Below are 20,309 nucleotides of genomic sequence, written 5' to 3' on the forward strand. Positions count from 1 at the left end.
ACACACTTACACCCCTCACACTGAGCTTCTGTACAGTAATATCTGAAACATGCTCCGCACACAGTGCTCCGTGCTCCTGTGCCAGGCGGACAATGAAGTAACCATTTGTAAGCTTCTCAGCTTCATCCATTACTGCATATCTGTATGGGCTGCTGTGTCAATGACCTACATGGAATCTGTGCATCATACTGGGATCATAAAGAGACGGATTCATCTGCAGATTTAGAATTATACATAAAACATTCTAGTGTCGGAGAAAATAAAGGCATTCAAGCAACAAGCAACACAGTGAACAGGAAATGGCGTGTATCCGCCATTGCTGCTCGTTGCTTCTTCTTCCCCCTATCTGGTTCACACACACACACACACACACTGAGGCCAAAGATGACGTAAGGCTCATGCTGCAGGTTCTTCTACGGGCGTCTCGTATAGTGGAATAAATTTCCATTTTAGTGAACACGGTTTTAACGGTGTTTTATACGAATAAAAAAAATCCTCCCTTATGGCACTAGTTCTGTCTTTACAAGCAATACATATTCATCCGCTTCTACGTGAGTGTCAAGAACACAGCAGTACCCGGATGGACTGTCATGGCCGCCGTCGCTGTGGAGCTACAGAGAGGAGAGGAAGAAGGCAAATGTTTCTGTTGTGTATTTTTTCAAGCTGAACATTGTCGTTATGATGCTGGACGTAGACGGGACGCCGCCTGAACTTCCATCGAGTTCATAGTAAGAAATAACTGGTTTCACGTAACTTTGAATGTCTTTGCGTGGGTGGGGGCTTTATTTTGGTGTAAAATAACTGCTTATTAAACTCCACAGACACTAACCCTGTCGTGAAGTGGCTCGTATATTTCCGACTAAATGGGAAAAAATAATTTAAAAATATCGGGCACAGTACGCTAAACTGTCACCGCGTACACCGCAGACTCCTTTGTTGTTGTTCGTCTTGCAGCCTTTAATTCTCCCACTGGTGCAGCTCTCCCTCGCGTTTCCTAAACTTAAACGACTATAGAGCAAGTTACCCGGAAAAGTACGCAGAAATTATATTAAGATGTCGAACTTTCTAGCTGTGGTACAGCGTCATATTTTGTACATATCGGCGTGTTATATTACCTATGTTATATAGTTTTGACACGGTGCAACTTTTTTTCTCATGCCCAAGCTTCTTTTATATCTGCCCATCAAGGGGTTGTGAGCATAGAGCAGCCTACCTCTCTGCATTCATGATGTTGAACGAAATCCTGGTCACTTTAAATGGCATTAGAATTACTTTCATGTGGCCACTTTATAATGCATAATTAAAATTGACTAGGTTTATATATATATAGCATATTATGTTTTGATACTATTTTTTCCATGCTCTATGCTAGGGCTATATACACGTTTTTTAAAGTATGTGTCAGTATAGTGTTAATACAAAAAGGTTTTCTTTTTTCTCCTTTTTTTGACTGAAGTAACTAAGTCATAAAATCACGGCAGCCATTTTTCCTCCCAACATGGCTTCCTCATCCACAAGGTTGAGTGAGACCTGGTCAGCTGCACACTGATGTAACCCTGTAGTGGCAGTAACAAGGTTACATTAATTTGTATTATTTTCCCTAGACCACTGCCCATACAGTAAAAGTCAAAAGTTTAGACACACCTTCTCATCTAATGGATTTTCTTTATTTTATGACTATTTACATTGTAGATTCTAACTGAAGCAATCAAAATTATGAATGAATACATAAAGAATTATGTAGTAAACCAAACTGTGTGAAATAACTCAAAACATGTTTTAGGTTTTAGATTTTTCAAAATAGCAACCCTTTGCTTTGATTACTGCTTTGCGCACTCTTGGCATTCTCTCAATAACCTTCATGAGGTAGTCACCAGAAATGGTTTTCCAACAGTCTTGAAGCAGTTCCCAGAGATGCTGAGCACTTGTTGGCTCTTTTGGCTTCCTTTTTTGATCCATCTCATCCCAATCCATGTCAATTGGGGTCACTGTCCTGTTGAAAAATAAATGATGGTCGAACTAAACGCAAAGCAGATGGAATGGCATGTTGCTGCAGGATGCTGTGGTTGCCATCCCAGTTAAGTGTGCCCTGAGTTTTGACTAAATCCACAATGGTGTCACCACCAAAGCACCATCACACCTCCTCCTCCATTCTTCACAGTGGGAACCATGCATGTAGCGACCATCCAATCACCTTTTCTGCATTGCCAAAGACAGTTGGTGGAACCAAAGATCTCAAATTTGGACTCATCAGACCAAAGCACAGATTTCCACTGGTCTAATGTCCACTCCTTGTGTTTCTTGGCCCAAACAAATCTCTTCTGCTTGTTGCTTTTCCTTAGTCGTGGTTTCTTAGCAGCTGATTGACCATAAAGGCCTGATTTGCACAGTCTACTCTGAACAGTTCATGTAGAGATGTGTCTTCACTCTGTGTTGCATCTATCTGGGCTCTAATCTGAGGTGCTATTCACTTGCAATTTCAGAGTCTGGTGACTCTGCTGAAACTATCCTCAGCAGCAGAGTTGACTCTTCGTCTTCTTTTCCTGTGAGCTAGTTTTGCTGTAGCGCCTGTTTTTCGTCTGCACTTGGGGACATTCAAAGTTTTGGACTGGTGTTTTTCTTTAGTTAGCTGACAGAATTTATATTATGGCAAGAACCAAAGAGTTGTCAAATACGGCTGTCATCTGTGTACCAATCCGACTTCTGCACAACATAGTTGATGATTCGAACCGATTCTGAAGTAAAGAAATTCCACAAATGAACCCTGACGAGGCACATCTGTGAAGTGAAAACCATTTCAGGTGACTACATCATGATGTTCATTGAGAGAAGGCCACGGGTTTCCAGTGGTGTCAAAAAAATAAATGAATCAAAGGGTTGCTACTTTGAGGAATCTAAAATATAAGACATATTTATCAACTTTTTTTGCTACATAATTCCATGTATCTTGCTTCATATATTTTATATCTTTTATATGTATCTACAACATACAAATTTGGCGCAAACAAATCTCTTCTGCTTGTTGCTTTTCCTTAGTTGTGGTTTCTTATCAGCTATTTGACCATAAAGGCCTGATTCACGCAGTCTCCTTTGAACAGTTGATGTAGAGATGTGTCTGCTACTGGAGCTCTGTGTGGCATCTATCTGGGCTCTAATCTGAGGTGCTGTTAACTTGTGATTTCTGAGGCTGGTGTCTTGTATGAATTAACCCTCAGCAGCAGAGGTGGGCTTCCTTTCCTGGGGCGGTCCTCATGTGAGTCAGTTTCATCGTCACGCTTGACGGTTTCTGTGACTGCATTTAGAGACAGATTTAAAGTTTTAGTCAAAGGAGCTTGCAAAGAAAAGCGTCTGGACTTCTTTAAGTTGCTTGAAGACGTTTCACCTCTCATCCGAGAAGCTTCTTCAGTTCTGGTTTAAAAACAATAAAACTAAGACTGACATTTTACAAGAGGGAAGTGCAAATTGCATTAATAAATAACATGTAAACAATAAATCTAAGAAAAACAGCTGCATGATCGTATAAAACAAAAATATATTTGGGATCTCATCCTAACCGATGTCCTCACCTGTCACAAAATTAAGTTATAAAGCTTTTTAGAGAATGGTTCAAATAATTTCCCGAAGTGTTCTGTAAGTAAGTAAAAAGTAAGTAAAATTTATTTATACAACACCTTTCAAGATAAAATCATAAAGTGCTTCACAGAAGCTAAAACATAAAAACAAAAATCAACCAAAAGCAAGTTTAAAGAGATGAGTTTTTAGGTGTGTTTTTGAAAGACATGACCAAGTCCACAAATCTAAAACTCAATCTGAGGGAGTTCCAAAGTCTGGGGCCACAGTTACAAAAAGCTTTGTCACCTTTTGGACAACTAGCAAGTCCCGATCACATGACCTTAGGGACCTGCTGGGGATGTAAAAGATCACTGATGAATGTTGGTGCTTGTCCATGCAGAGCGTGGCCGTTATTTTCAGTCAGTTTGAGCGAGAAGGAGTTCTGCTGCTCCACTTCAGAAGTATGAAGTGGAGTGGGTGTAATGGGTTGTCCATGATGGAGTGCAGTTTGTTGAATGACTTCCCTGTCCCAAACTGACTCAGACATCTCCAAATTCTGGCCAATGATGCTTCCAGCCTTCTTTATTCTGATGGCATCGCTGACACCCCCCCCCCCCCCCCCCCCCCCAATTAAAGCGGGGGTAGGCAACTTTTCTGATGAGTGCCATCTAAAATTTCCTCATAAGTCAATGTGCCATATGATTGCATTAGCAATAAATTTAATAACGCGCTATATGAACAGTTACACACTATATAGAACAACTTTCTAGAATTATATTTGTTCGCAGATGTTGGCAGCTATCAGCGAATAGTTATCAGCTATTTTGAAACAAAAAAAAGACACTTTTTATCCATAACAAGAACTCATAACAGCAAATGAACTGTACAACAGAAAATGCAAATGCTATTTATGGTCTCCTCACAACAATGATAAGAAAAATAAACTGGGCCAATATGGCATGTTTGTTAATACAGAGATACACATAATGTGATCTCTGGTCTCCCACTCAGAGACACAGGTCTTCGAGTGTCCAGCATTCAGACGGCTACCTGAGGACACTCATGAGAGAGAAAATCTGTTCACACAGATATGTAGAGCCAAATACTGTCAATAAGGCCTCTGCAATGTTCTGAAGACGGTTAAACCTGTCAGGTAGTGATGTCCAGCAGGTGAAAATGCAGCTCCATGAACACGCACAGCTGTGAATTCCAGCTGCGTTCATAGTTCTGCAAACTTCGACCCCCACAGAGTCGAGCTTTTCAGTTCAATCATCTGCATTTCGATGTTTTCTGTGTCCAGCCAGTTAATGCGAGACAAATCCAGCTGCTCATTAAAGCTTTCTGGTTTGATCAAAAAAGAAAACCTTGGTCCAAACACCTGAAAGTCCTGAAAACACATAGTGAATTCTGTCTCGAGTACGGATGTATCCGTGTATTTCCGTGGTGCTGATGCTGTGCTGAGCGAACAGCTCCTGAAGCATTTGAAGTGTTGGAATGTGGAAATTTCAACATCGCTTGAAAAAACTGCCAGCTAGCAACATCCACTCTCACAAGTTATTTTTAGCCAATTACAAATTGAATCTGGTAGTTGGGGTTGTTAGCTAAGATGCCGTCATTAAGAAGCAGCACAACTAATGTGTGTATGAGAGCTAATTTGCGATGTGCACCGCTGGCCCGGCCATTTATTTTTTTTAATGCACCTTCTCAGATTAACTCACTGCATGTTGTGCCCAGGGCTGGACTGGGACAAAAACTGGGCCCGGGCATTTTGACTAGAGACCGGTCCACCAGGTATAGGAAAAGCCATAAAGCCTTTGAATGAAAACAGATGCTACTGTGACAGTGATGTACGCCGTCTTGTTGGTATATGTATGATTTCTATACATTTTACATCAGATAAAAACTTTGGTTGGAAGATTCAGATAATTATTTATTAAAAGCGAGACATTTTAAATGAGAATAAGAAAGAAAAGTATTTCTTTGTGCCCCCCTTTGCCTGTTAATGCCCTACCTGGCCCCCTGGCAAAACTTTGCTAGACCCGCCCCTGCACAGTTACCAGCTGTCAGCTACTTAGAAAAGGATCCTGGTGTTATTTGTCTCTCAGAAACAGTTCATAACTTCCCTGTAAACCTGTTTCTCCATCACCTGTTCAGCTCTGATGATTCAGTAAGGACATCTCCTGGTTTCATCTTCATGCTTCCCTCTCCCCAGATAACCAAACCATGACCAGCAGCGTTACAGCTGTGGCTCCAGCAAACATCAGCTGATACTAGAAACTAATATTAAATAAATTCTAACAACAGCTGATCAAGCTTAAACGTGCTGCTGTTGTTTAGAGCAACATCCGCTGGTTTCCTCTTTCTGGCGCAAAGTGGGCGATAAACAAACAAGAGAGAAAAGTCGATCAGCTGATCATTGATCAGTTTCATGATTGAAGTAGCAACAGGAGGGGGAGTGAATGAGAGAAGAAGAGGCAGCTGACAGCGTAAAGACACATAATAAATCCATCTTTTCCATTCTAGCTGAAGTACGGGACAATCATGTTAATTTTCAGCTCAATACGAAGTGCGTGATATTTTCTCTGAATACGGGACGTTTACATTTTTTACAGGACGGTACGCAACTCTACTAACTAACCTTATGAATTAAGGTGTGTATTAATTAATACACCAAACCACTACAGTATCATCAGAGAACTTCTGCAGGTGGCATGTTTCACCGTTTCAAATTTGAAATCTGAGGGTGTACAAGGTAATCAGGAATGGAGATAGGACTGTCTCCTCTGCTGCTCCAGTATTACTAACCATCACATCACACAGAGTGCCCCCAGGCTGTACATACTAGTGATCCAGATGTGTCATTGTTAGGGCTGGGCGATAAATCGAGTTCTTTTTAAAAATATCAATATATTTTTAAACGAGATATAAGATGTGACAATATCGTTTATATCGATATAGTATATGTTACATTATAATTATACTTGTGGACCTGCAAGTTTGCCTCTCTTTCGTCCACTTTTGTCTCTATGCAACATTAATCAGCCTCGCCTCTTGTTCACTGAACACAACTCCCCCTCCCCCATAGCTTCACCTGCAGGCAGCGACAAGATGGACACGGCGTGAGGCTGGACGGCGTCAATGTGTTAGCGAGCTAACCGTGCTAACGAGCTAACCGCGCTAACGACATGCAGCCCACAGGGGCTGCAAGAGTTAACAACAGCTGTTGTACTCTTCATAGGGTAAACACAATCAAAACCCTCGTGGAGAAAAAGTCAATTACAGTCTTTGTCATAACACCTGTTCAACGATCTTAAACGCCCCTTACACTTCTATTTTTCACACCTTCATATAATAACTGCTTAGTATGATTTTGAGCAGAAATATATGAGTTTGTCAACTAGCAAGGATAGTGGTATCAACAGGCGCATTGTATCAATAAGATGCAGTACCCAAAGTACCCCACCCCCATTATTGGGGAAAAGGATACAAAGTTTTTTAGTTCTGCCTCTGTGCATGACCACAGTGGATTGTAAATCAAACAATCAGTATGTAATCGAATTAGACTTTTCTATATAATAATGAAAAAGTATGCTCTGTTGGGTGGAGATCAAGTGGCTTTTGGTAGTGCAAGTTGCCTTCTGGCAGTACAATCCCTTTAGTTCTGACTATCTTCCCTGTTTTTGTTATCATCATGTTATCAACTTCTTCAGTCCAAATTATATTCTGATTTTGTTGTTGTAGATCTTTGTGTTGTGGATGAGTGAACCGATGTCTTGTTCACTCTTGGCTTTCAGCTTGATGTCATCTATATGACAATTGACAATTGCTGCATTCCATAGTCTGTATCTGTAGCTAGTCTCGTCAATGATCTCACTGAGGGGATTTCAGTTTGTGCTGTTCTGCACAAGCCGAGACTAGCAGTTGGGAACAGTATCTCCTTGGTAAATCCTGTACTTTATAGTGACCTGTGCAATTGGTTTGAATTTGGCCTTGAGTGTTCTTTGACACATCCCTGTTGAGTTCCTGGTGAAGGCTCCAAGGGTCCTGCCGATCTTGTACAGTTCTAGGCATTCCGGGATCCATGCGTGGGCATTGAGTCATAGACTTTCTTGTAGTCAATTCCAGCGGTGTGTGCCTGGATTCTTTTTCTTTTTTCTTTTTTTTTCTTTTTTAAACTACTATCTACGTTGTAGATACATATCGAAGATATCAAATATATGAAGCAAGATACATGGAATTACGTATCAAAAAAAAGTTGATAAATAACCCTAACTATGTCTTATATTTTAGATTCCTCAAAGTAGCAACCCTTTGATTTTTGTGTGTTTGTGTTTAGTGTTTTGTTTTGTTTTTTTTGTTGACAACACTGAAGACCCTTGGCCTACTCTCAATAAATGTCATGGTGTAGTCACCTGAAATGGTTTTCACTTCACAGATGTGCCTTGCCAGGGTTCATTTGTGGAATTTTTTTGCCATTTTTAATGGGTTCAGACCCTCAACTATCTTGTGCAGAAGTTGGGTTGGTACACAGATGACAGCCGTATCTGACAACTCTTTGGTTCTTGCCATAATATGAATTCTGTCAGCTAAGTAAAGAAAAACACCAGTCCATCATTACTTTAAGAACTGAAGGGTTAGTCAGTGCGGAAAATTGATAAAACTTTGAATGTGTCCCCAAGTGCAGACGAAAAACAGGCGCTACAGCAAAACTAGCTCACAGGAAAAGAAGACCAAGAGTTACCTCTGCTGCTGAGGCTAGTTTCAGTCACCAGACACAACTCTACATCAACTGTTCAGAGGAGATTGTGCAAATCAGGCTTTTATGGTCAAATAGCTGCTAAGAAACCAAGACTAAGGAAAAGCAACAAGCAGAAGAGATTTGTAGGGCCAAGAAAAACAAGGAATGGCATTAGACCAGTGGAAATCTGTGCTTTGGTCTGATGGTTCCACCCGCCGTTTCTTTGTGCAACAAAAAAAGATGAACACATGCGCTGTGTCCAAATCCTTCGAAAGACCCGGCCTACGTAGACCAGGTAGGCCGCGAAGACCGGAAATTCAAGGCCATTAAATTGAAGGGGCTAGCCTACGACGTCCAGCTTCTGTCATTTATACCTGTGTGACTGTCTAACAGACAAATATTAATATACAGCGACCATTGTCTGAAGGCTTTAGTTATATTTAAGGACAATATCCCATAATCCTGAAAATAAACTAAAAAGATTTAAACATTATATGTTTCAGATAAAATGGAAGGCAAACTTTTGCAGTGAATATTTATTGGAAGAGAAAAATGTTCAATATAATTTAAGATGTTGAAGGTATCAGAGCATTAAATATGCTGATTTTTGGGTAAGAGGGTCTAACAGGAGATGATACAGAAACATGACATCTTTAAAAAATACTTAGACCCTTTCTGAATTTACAACTTTTCACAATTCTTTCAGCTTTTTATTTAAAAGAGCTCCACAAGTACAATCCAACTAAAAAAGAAATATTTTAACTAAATATATTTTGGATAAAGGACATAAAATCCTGCAGAAATATTGGGCTTATAACAAAGGTGACAGGCTCAGGTTGTATGATATAAGCATGACAAAAATGGCACAGGAACAGAAGGACCTCTCCATGTACTGTCTGTCTTATTATTAGTGGTTTATACAGGATGAGCCCTCTTTTAACTCTAAACTTCAGCACAGCATGGTTTAGTCTGTTTCCTTAACACAGTTCACAGATTAGATGTTTGGTCCCTGTAAATACACTTAGCTTAAAGAGTGAACCGTCTGCTCGTTTTATTAATTTTTAAGTATGTTTGTCTCCACACTGCCAAACAGACCCAGCTTCAGTAGAAAACTGAACTGACTAACCAACCAAAGCTCGTATGACCCAAGCCGCATTAAGTGGTGATATCACTAACATCACGTAACTTAGCCAAAGGTTAGTTGAATATAACTGTTTAAGATTCTTTGCTATGCTAACATTTGGTTGGCTGGATATTTTGGTGAGATAAAACCCAGTATTTACTTTTAAAAGTTTATTTCTGGACCGCTTTTCTTCGACCATCCGCCATTTTTCCCCCCAAATTTCTTCAACCCTTGATTCACAATGAATCCTGGAATAGGGTGGACCATGAAGGATACACAGACCCAAATCTGGGAAAAAGGAGGACACATTTGTGGGCTGCATTTGGAGCAGCCTACGAATTTGGACAGCCTTTGTCTCCTCGCTGTGACATAATCGGCCTAGGCATATGTGGCTCCCAGGTTGTATTTTGCCCACAACTTAATAAGTATTGAATATGTCACCAATTTTGTGTATATATTTTTTCTTACCATCCAATCCACCCATGCAATGTCCATAAATTATGTATAATAATACACCCAATTACATGACACAGGAAAAAAATTATTGAACACATGAAGAAAGGGAGGGGCAAGACTGCCTCTGATGTGCTGAGAACTACCAGCTCTAAACACTTTATGACTACAGACGTGAGGGCTATAGATCTGTAGGCATTTACGCTGTCTATACCAGTCTTTTTGGTGATGGGAATGATAGTGGAGGCCTTCAGACGGGTGGGAACGGTGGCATAGGGTCAGGAAGGTTAAACAACCTGATGAGGATCCTTGTCAGTTAGTCCGCACAGGTTTTTCCCACAGTGTTGGGCTGGCTGACAGCTCTCCTGGGGTTCAGCACTCTGTGTCCTCCTGACATCATAATCCAGGGGGGTGTTGAACACTTCTATGATCATGAGGATGCTGTTGGCAGTTGGAGTCTCTGGCTTTTGCAGTTTGTTGAGGGCTCGGATGCCTCTCCACACATGGTGGGGGTTGTCAGTTAGGAATACTCCTCATGTAGGCCTCTTTGGCCTGTTTTATGCCCCTCCTCAGCCTGGCTCTGGCAGTGCTGTATAGAGAACTGAGTGAAGGTCTCCAGGTCGTGCTGTTCGAAGATGTACCAGTCTGTCAGATCAAAACAGTTCTATAGCTGGAGAAGAGCATCATCTGGCCATGTTTTAATGACCCAGGTGCTTGGAGGAGTTTGTTTCCTTTTGTTACTGTATAGGTCCAGGGTCCTGAAAACCGTGATCACTGAACACTGACACTGAAAATGTTGGTGGAATTTAGAGAGTACAAATTTCAAATATAGCTTATTAAAGTCCCCAGCAGCAATATGGACCCCCTCTGGGTAACCTCTGTACTGTTTGAAATGGTGATTGAGTGCTGAGCTAACGTTAGCCTTGGGGGATGTAACCAATGGTAACTTTGGCTAATATTCGCTCGCGAGGTAGATAAAAGGGCCTGCACTGAATGGACGTGGTCTATCAATCAATCAATCAAGGCTTTATTCGCCACGTGCAGGTTGCCCTGCAGTGAAATAGGCCTTCGCCCTGCTAAGCTAAGTAAACAGTCTTCCAGCAAACCCAGGTGGCCTTGCACGGAATGGGAAGGAACAGACTAAACACAGTCGTTATCAGGGTGTTTTAAGTCCGGTGAGCAGTGACTGTCTATAATTCTGCTGTTATGGTACCAGCCCTGAAGCATATAAGCACAGAGTCCACCGCCCCTTCCCTTACTGGAGACATTATTGCAGTCCTGGGGGTGTAATGTCCGGCCCAGTAGCTCCACTGAGGTATCTGGGATTTTTGACGGGAGCCAGGATTCAATCAATAGACAACACTCCTGGACAAAGCAGTTGCAGTAGATTTGATTGTAGCAGCTGTTTGGGTTTTTTTGTTTTTTTGGGGGTCTTCACCTGATGTCCACCACCCTGGGGCTGTATGAACAATGACAAGAGGGAGGATGTGGAGATGAATTAGAGTTGGCGGTGGGGTAATGCAGAATAATGCACGCACAAACATAGATGTAGGTCTAAAGAGAGAGATTAGATTTGTGTTTCACTTTGACTACCTGTGGGGTGTCATGTTTGCCTGTACTGTATGCCATGTAGAAGAATACAAACAGCAGTTCATGGTCAGTAGGACAGTTGTTTTTTCTTATTATAAAATATTTTTTAATGGGAAGAAGTCCCAAAAGAAACGTAAACAACTGATTTATACTTGTGATATACAGAGCACGCATGGTTATTAATAACACTATTAATGTTAATAGTAAGGATTGTTGTTGAAATTGTTTTTGTGATTGTATGCCTCTGTCTTCCAGACATTGGGATCACACTACAAACTCCTTTTCTTCAGAACACTGGTTAAGGTTTTCCCAAAGGAGCACAGGTAACAATAACTGGTTATATAATGTCATTAATTCTTACCTGAGTAATGCTGTTAACTTCAGGCATGACATGTTTTATTTGTTGGTTTGTGTTTGTCTCCCAGTGCTTAATGAATTGACTATCAGTTTTTGTTTAAATAATTTTCTCATTTGCAAAAGAATATTTTTGGAGTAATCGTTATTGCGATCCACAGACTATATAATGGAGATGCAAATAGCATAATGTGAATTTAGATGGTTTGTCTGTCTAAGATCTGAGTCATCCTGGACAATCCCACACTGCTTCATAAATGTTGATGATGTCCAGGCTCTTGAAATGCTTTTGAAAGCATTTTCTGCTCAAAAAAACAAAACAAATGGTATCTGTAATTGGAATTGATGCATCAAAAATGTATTATATTTCTTAACGTGAATTTCAGGGCAGATTGTATATCATGCCGATGATTATTCATAGGTAAGTGAAAACACAGCAAATGTCCAAAGAAATATAGGTTTAATGTCATTAATAAGCTTTGAGGCACATTGTGTGATAGTGATGATAATAATAATAATGGATTGCATTTTTTTAGCGCTTTTCTAGGCACCCAATGTGCTTTACAATTTCACTATTCATTCACTCTCACATCCACATACTGGTGGAGGCAGCTACAGTTGTAGCCACAGCTGCCCCGGGGCAGACTGACAGAAGCGAGGCTGCCATATCACGCCATCGGCCCCTCTGGCCAACACCAGTAGGCGGTAGAGTAAAGTGTCTTGCCCAAGGACACAACAACCAGGACAGAGAGAGCAGGGGGATCGAACCGGCAACCTTCCGGTTACAGATGAGCTTCCCAATCCCCGGTCGCCCCGGTCACAGTGATGTCACAGTATTGGATTTATTGGCTATTTGTATACCAGTACTTTAAAAAAAAAGTGCTATTTGATGCCATCCTGAAATAAATATAACCACACTAAGAGTATAAAATTCGGGGATATAATTGTGTGGGGAGAGGACTAAAAATTAAGAGATTCAAATATTCATGATCCGGGGGTGCTGGGGCTCAAGACACATCACAATATTAATCGTGCATCGCGATATATCCCAAAATATTGCAATATTGGATTTTCCTCATATTGCCCAACACTAAGGACAACACTCTTTATCCTCTTGAGGATATTCGAGTGATCAAGATTGAAAGGGTTTATTGTCATGTGTGCAAAGAAAAAGTATTTCTCTGCACAGTGAAATTCTTTCTCTGCTGTCCATATGCAGATGCCGGTTAATATGTACACATAGATTAAATACAAATACCAGGAATAAATAAGTGGAGACAAAAAACAAGTGTCAAATAGATTTATGTGCAAAAGAGCTATGAGCTTAATATGCTGGTTATGTGAGATGACCTGATGTGCAAAAATTATTATTACTGTTAAAATAGGTCAGCTGTTCAAGACTCTGATAGCAGTGGGGAAGAAGGAGTTGTTGAGTCGGGATGTTGTAGATTTCACACTTCTAAACCTTCGTCCCGAGGGCAGAAGTGTGAACAGTCCGTGCTGAGGGTGTATGGGGTCTTTGAGGATGGAGGCAGCTCTCCTCTGGACTCTGCGATGGTAGATGCTCTGCAGAGAGGGCAGCGGGGTCCTGATAATCTTCTCCCCGCAGTTGTTATCACTCTCTGCAGTCGTTTGCAGTCCATGGCAGCAGTGCTACTGTACCATGCAGTGATGCAGCTGGTCAGTGTGCTCTCCACAGTGCAGCCTTAGAACCTGCTGAGGATCTTGGCTGACATACCAAATTTCCTCACCCTCCTCAGGAAATACAGCCACTGCTGAGCCTTCTTGACCAGCTGTGTGGTGTTCAGTGTCCAGGTGAGGTCCTCAGTGATGTAGATGCCTAGGTATCTAAAGCTGCTCACCCTCTCCACTTCACTCTCCTGGATAAACAACGGCTGGTGAGGCCTCCTCTTCTTCCTCATGTCCACTATCGTCTCTTTTGTCTTATCAGTTTTGAGGGTGAGGTTGTTGTCCTCACACCATGACACCATACCGGCCACCTTTCTCCTATAAGGCACTTCGTCTCCTCCAGTGATGCGACCAATCACTGCAGTGTCATCCGCCAACTTCAGTATGGTGTTATCCCTATTGGAGGCAACACAGTCGTGGGTCTACAGGGTGTAGAGGATGGGACTGAGGACGCAAACCTGTGGAACTCCAGTGTTAGTAATAATGCTGGCTGAAGTCCTGTTGCCGATCCTGACGGACTAGGGCCTGCCAGTCAAAAAGTCCTGTAGCCAGTCACATAGGGGTGGGGTGTAGGCCGAGTGTTGCCAGCTTGTGAGTAAGTTTGTGTGGGATGACAGTATTGAAGGCAGAGCTGTAATCAACAAAAAGTACCTTGATGGTATGAGCCTTTATTTTCCAGGTGGGCAAGGGAATAGTGAAGGGCAGCAGCAATGGTGTCTGACGTGGACCTATTGGGCCAGTAGGCATACTGCAGGGGAGAGTGTCTGGGATGTTGCTCTGGATGTAGGCCAGCACCACTCTTTGTAATGATTGGAGTGAGTGCAACTGGTCTACAGTCATTTAGGCGAGTGGCTGGGCTTTTCTTGGGAGTCTGTCCAGCCAGTCTACATGTGTTTTGTAGATTTGGATTCAACTGCATCCCTCAGGGTATCCTGTGGGGAGTTTTATGGGAGTATGAGGTGTCTGGCTGATTGTTACAAGCCATTCAATCTCTGTACAACCACAGCTAGAGCTCGGTCCACATTGACTGCAAAAAGTCTGACTCATTTCCAGTGGGTGCTGAACTCCTCCAGGGCTGCCCTTTGTCATTAGTTTGTTTATAAATTGTTCGGATAGAATATCTAGGCATAGCCAAGTGGTGGCAGGCTTCTGCCTTGGTAACCTCCGAAGCAAATCTTTACTTTTTCTGGATGATATAGTTGGGTACTAGCCTCCAGATCACACTAGAGTGGTTTACAGGTAAATGTGAAAGACCTCCAAGTCTGAGGCCATGGTCCTCAGCTGGATTAGGGTGGAGTGCCCACTCCTGGTCAGGGACAAGTTTCTGCCCCCAAGTGGAGGAGAAGTATCTTGGGATCTTGTTCACAAGTGAGGGAAGAGGGTAACAGGAGATTACAAATTGGGGTTGCAGCTGCAGTGATGTGGTTATGGCACCAGTCTATCGTGGTTTACTGGTTACAATCAGCAGAAATTAGCTTTCTCTGAAGGTTGGCTGGGCTCTTTCGGTTGGCTGAGCTCCTCACGCTCTTAGAGAAAGGGTGAGGGCCTCAGAGTAGAACCGGTACTCCTCTGGGTTAGGTGTTCTGGAGGCCCTGGGGTTGGCCTACGACACAGTAGAGAGATTACATATATCTCAGCGGGCATAGAACACAACACTTTGTGGTGTGTCAGCCAGTCATGCACCTCTCAATTTTTGTAACTTGGCATGTCACACCAGATCTACTGAATGCGGATTGAAGACATGTGTATGATGATGTTAATTTCACACTGCGATTTAAATGATATTCCACCTCAGGACCTCAAAGACATACAGATATACAGGGGAGGACTTTGGAACACTTTCAAAAAATTTGTGGAAAAAATCAAGTCTTGGCTTATGGTTTTGACGCATGGTGCATCTCTCTACTTGTATTAATCAAGAATATATTTAATGTCTTACAGAAACCTTCATACTTGCAACAATGGAAGAAGATGGATTACCATATGACTCTCCAAAAAACTGCAACAGATCTGTAATAGAGGATGAAAAGGAAAAAGTAAAAGACTTTCTGTATAAACATTTCAGAGATGTAACAGATGGGTCGCTCTTCAGTAATCCAGAAGAATCTGCCATTAAGGATAATGGGACTTCCACTAGGAAAGATAAAAACTCTCTTAACAAAGCCCATTGTAAAATTCAACAGGGGGCTGTATTCTCTGGCAAAATTTTGAGTTTTGGATGCTCTGTTTGTAAAGATAACTGTACTTTTAGCCCCAATGACCTTCTTAAACATTTTAGAGCAGTTCACAGAGGAACCCTTCCTACATACCCTTGTGATTTATGTGATTTTGTCACAAATGAGTTCCCTGCTCTTCAGCGCCATCGGATTGAGCACAGAAATACTCTGGTTACATGTGAACTTTGTAATGATGATGTGCAGTACTCTCTTCTTTTGCTTACTAGACACTACATCATGTGCCACAGTGTAAATGGACAGTTCAGCTGTGACTGGTGTGAGTTTACAACTGTGGATGCAGGGACATTTGTCCAGCATATCCATCATCATAATGAAAGTCATTGGAAATGTTTGAAATGCAAACATATTAGCTTGAATGAAGAAGATCACCAGAAGCACATGAAAGCTCACACGGGTACATTTCCTTTCACATGTCAAGTCTGTGGATATGGTGCAGCAAGAAGTGAGTACCTTAAAAAACACATGGCAGCTGTTCACAAAGAGGGGACAGAAAGAAAAAATGCATGGAAGGCGATGGAAGACAATGGCTCACCAGCAAATTCATCTGTAAACTTGAAATTGATGCTTAAAAAGAATAGTGAGTCACAGGAGGCTCAAAGGATATCGAAACAATATCAAAGTGGCAAACTAATTAAGCCAGACAAATCCTTAGAGGACACCCAGCACTTTGTTGATGGGACTGTAGCAAAAAAGGACAAAACTTTGAGCAAAGTTTCCCATAATACAGAACAGTCAACACCAATCACGTTGGAGGAATGTGACAATTGTCCAGCCTCTGATAGTGGAAGTCACAACAATGCTAATGGACTGACTGTTCTAATGGTTAAGAACAAAATCTCCCTCCCCCCTAACTGTACAACCAAAGTTATGGGATTCAAGATGGTCGACGGAAAAAAACATTTAGTTCTCAAAGTAATCCCAACAACAAAGCAAGATCAGAACCATTCCGTTGCTGAAGGGGGGTTCTCCACACTAAATTCTGTGTTTGATAAAAGTAAAAACTCTGAGAATGAGCTTTGCTCTGATAGCAGGAGCTCGACATCACAGTGCTTAGCTGTTTCACCAAGAAGTGGATCTTGCATACAGATAGATCAAGAGGATATTTTGGCAGTTAAAGTAAAAATTGAGGAGGAGGAAACATCAGTCGGGGCCCTTAGTTCAACTCCACATATTGAAAGTGTTGGAGAACAAACAAATGCTATATTAGATACATCATTAAATTGTGCAGATGTCTCATGTCCCACAAGAAATGAGTCGGATCAGGCACATCATCCAAATGAAACAAGCTCTATGGAAGAAATGAACTTGAAAAGTAAGTCAGTTACCCAAACTTCCAGTCCTTGTAGAAACTGCCATGGTGTTTCCAGCCACCCTGCAACAGTGTGTTCTGTTAAGGTCGGTGGTTTATCTTCACCTTCAAAGTTTGCTCAAGATACACTGCTTCCCAAACCCATCTTTAGAAAAATCGACGAGGAGCCTAAAGCAGTAAATGAGCTATCCACACCTGACAGCATTTGCAGCCTAACTGATGAGCACAAAGGGAATTCTGCGTTTAACACTATGGAAAATGGACATCAGTCATTCCACATTTCTTCAGATAAAAATGATAGGTTTAGAACTGAGATTGTACATAAAAACAGACCGGAAAATGCAAAACATACATCATGTTGCCCATCACAGCTGTCTCCACCAAATTCAGTTACCTGCAGAGAAAATGCCATTGGCTCGGAGAAATGCATTCAGGACTCCCCAAACCAAGAAGTATTTACTTTTCACAATTATTCAAAGGATGCTTTCAACATTTCATCAAACATCACCCCAAACTTGGAGAATAATTCGGATGATAACTCGGCAAATAAAAGACATACCTCTAAATCATCACGCTTCAACTTGACATCAGCAGGATTACCAGAACAATGCACAGAAAGTGCAAATAGTGACACTGAAGTTGATGAGTGTATATCTAATGTTGATGGTCCTCTGACAGAAGAAAATCCCGATGTAGTGCTCCAAGACTTCAATATTGTCAAAATTGAGGAAGAGACCATTCCGATATCTAAAACACAGCCTACGAGTAGTTTAACATCCCTTGGCAATTTTGTGGAAGAACATTCTGATGCAATCATTACTCAACAGCTTAACAAGGAAAGAACGGGTTCTTCAAGTGCAAACAATGATTCTTTAAAACCAACAAAAAGAACTGTGCGAATTCTTCAGCTACCAGAGGCTAATCAGCCAGTACTCCTGACTAGGGCTAGTGAGAACCAATTTGCAATGCCAGTGCAGGTCAAGGCTACCCCTGGCTTTAAACTCATAGCAAATTCTGCAAAGCCTCAAATCAATGTGTCTTACATTGAAAGTTCAAGTAAAACCACAGGTCTAAATCCAGACAGCAAAAGGATAGGTGTACAAGCAATAAAACCTGGAACTGCTGAAAAAGGGACCACTCTTCTTTCTGGTGTTCAACCAGGTTTTGGTACCGGTTTAAATCACTACCTTATTAACAGTGCAGGTTTAAAATGCCCTGTACTCTTTTCAAGCACATCACAAAATACAACTTCAGACAAAACTGCAAAGTCTCAGTCAACGTGCTACTTAGTACAAAGGTCTGTTCCTTTTGTCCAGGCCCCTAATACTCCTGCCCTCAGACTGGCAAGTGCCCAGCTCCCACTTAACTCACGGCCAGTGCTAGCGATGCCAGTGAGTAGTGCAGACAAACCCAGCGCACTGCAGACTGGTCGGCAAGCCTTCTTGCTGCGGTACATTTCTCAACCCAAATCAAGTCTACTGTTGAACAACCAAGAGCCAAACAATGGAACTCACTGCAGCCAGACGAATGAGAGCTCTGGAAACAAAGTTATATTTAAAATTGTCACACCCACTAGTAGCCTTCTTACAAATGGCACTCCCACCTCAAATAATCAACCTTTGTTTTTGGCCACCAGACCCCAGACTCAGTGTTTCCTGGTGTCGACAAACAAAACTAATGCAGCTGCTTCCACTGGAATAAAAAAGTTGATCACCATTCACAATACCAAACAAAAAGATGTCATTGATTCCTGCAGTGCACCTTCTCAGACAACTATAAAGGCACAACAACTGTGTGACTCAGAGAAACCTGTCCTCGCCCCAAGGCCAATTCGGCCTCCAAGCCAAAGGAAAAGGCGCAGGAAAGCATTATTTGACGAACTTCCAGGAGCAGTGCACAAGGCAAGAAGATTCCTGAGTAAACCACCAACTGAGAAAGAGACTCTGTTATGGAAACCTGTAGCCAAAGAGGTAGAACGGACACTTAGACTTGCCCCATTGAATTCTCTACAGCAGATCAAATGCCCTAGTAGAAACCAGCCTGTAGTGGTGCTCAATCATCCAGATGCTGACATTCCCGAAGTGGCCAACATCATGAAGGTAGTAAATAGGTACAAAGGTGCTGTCACTAAGGTCTCTCTGTCTCAAAAAACAGTCCAAGCACTCTTAGAGCTTGGCACCCAAGGGAAGAATTCCTCAACCAAAGACGCATCTAATTTTGACAATCCAAAATCTCGACCGGTTCAGAGTTCTGTCCGGGAGCGATTCCTCCTTAAACTGAAACTCAAAAAAAAAAGCAAAAAGAAGTATGAGGTTGTAAAAACTTTATCAGGTTGTAGAGAAGAGCAAGTAATGTTTGACTGCTGGTTTTGTGGTCGGCTCTTCAGCAGTCAAGAGGATTGGATTGGCCACGGTCAGAGGCATCTCATGGAGGCAACTAGAGACTGGAATAAACTATTCTGAAATTTTTCTACCACATTAAGATGGGTGGACATGTTCTCCTGAGTGGAACTGTTGTTCTGCTGCTGGTTGTATATTGTATATTTGCGCATTAACAGCCTTCCACTATTAGTTTGTTCTTTGTATGTTCTCTGTAAATTTAAATATATATTCTTGAGTCATAGTTTCTTTTAATAGGTGCATATTCTGGTAAATGATGCACTGCATGCATGATTTGTCATACATGCAGATGTCTAATTGAACTGTGAAAATGGTACACTGTAATTAGGGTTGTGTTAAGAGCACTGGCTGAACAAAAGAAACATAAGCAAAGGTTGTATGTCAAGTTGGATTGAATTCCTCAGGTAATTTTAGAATTCATTTGGCTTGTCATCTGTCATTTTTGTAAATCATAGTTCTAGTTTAAGGGACTTTTGTATTTTTTATTATTCTGTACTCAAGGACATGAAGCTGTTATTTGTATAGTTAACAATAAACCTTATAAACGACTTACATTATTTTATGTTTGTGAAGGAAGGGGAAAAAAGTTCTTGGTCTGAATGATTCCCCCCCCCTCCCCCCTCTCCCCCCAAAATAAAGTTATAATTGAAAAGTGTATCATTCTATACTATGATGTTTACAGTTTTCTTATCAGGATTTCCCTGTACCAAACTTACATCATAACATGAGCTGCACCTTTTCATAGTTACCTGTCTAAAACACCCAAGAGAATAAATTGTTGTGAGTCATTGTTTGAGTCTAAATTTAATGACAAATCATTAGGATGATTTTTATTTCAGCCTATGCATTTATTTCTTCGGTCTTT

The 20,309-nt window shown here is 41.5% G+C and overlaps 1 protein-coding gene and 1 pseudogene across 1 annotated transcript; one reads left to right on the plus strand and one right to left on the minus strand.

The window, feature by feature from the left end:
- Positions 1-386: 386 nt before the first annotated feature.
- Positions 387-20,059, plus strand: si:ch211-214e3.5 (zinc finger protein 518A). The gene is made up of 3 exons (XM_006801649.3): positions 387-728; positions 11,712-11,779; positions 15,441-20,059. Exon 3 carries the CDS (start codon positions 15,461-15,463, stop codon positions 19,505-19,507), a length of 4,047 nt encoding a protein of 1,348 aa, XP_006801712.1. The 5' UTR covers positions 387-728; positions 11,712-11,779; positions 15,441-15,460; the 3' UTR covers positions 19,508-20,059.
- LOC148101697 (uncharacterized) lies at positions 13,075-14,339 on the minus strand (annotated as a pseudogene).
- Positions 20,060-20,309: the final 250 nt, after the last annotated feature.

Source organism: Neolamprologus brichardi, chromosome 8, assembly GCF_056152115.1.
Source record: "Neolamprologus brichardi isolate AB-2024 chromosome 8, ASM5615211v1, whole genome shotgun sequence".
Classification (NCBI taxonomy): Eukaryota; Metazoa; Chordata; class Actinopteri; order Cichliformes; family Cichlidae; genus Neolamprologus; species Neolamprologus brichardi.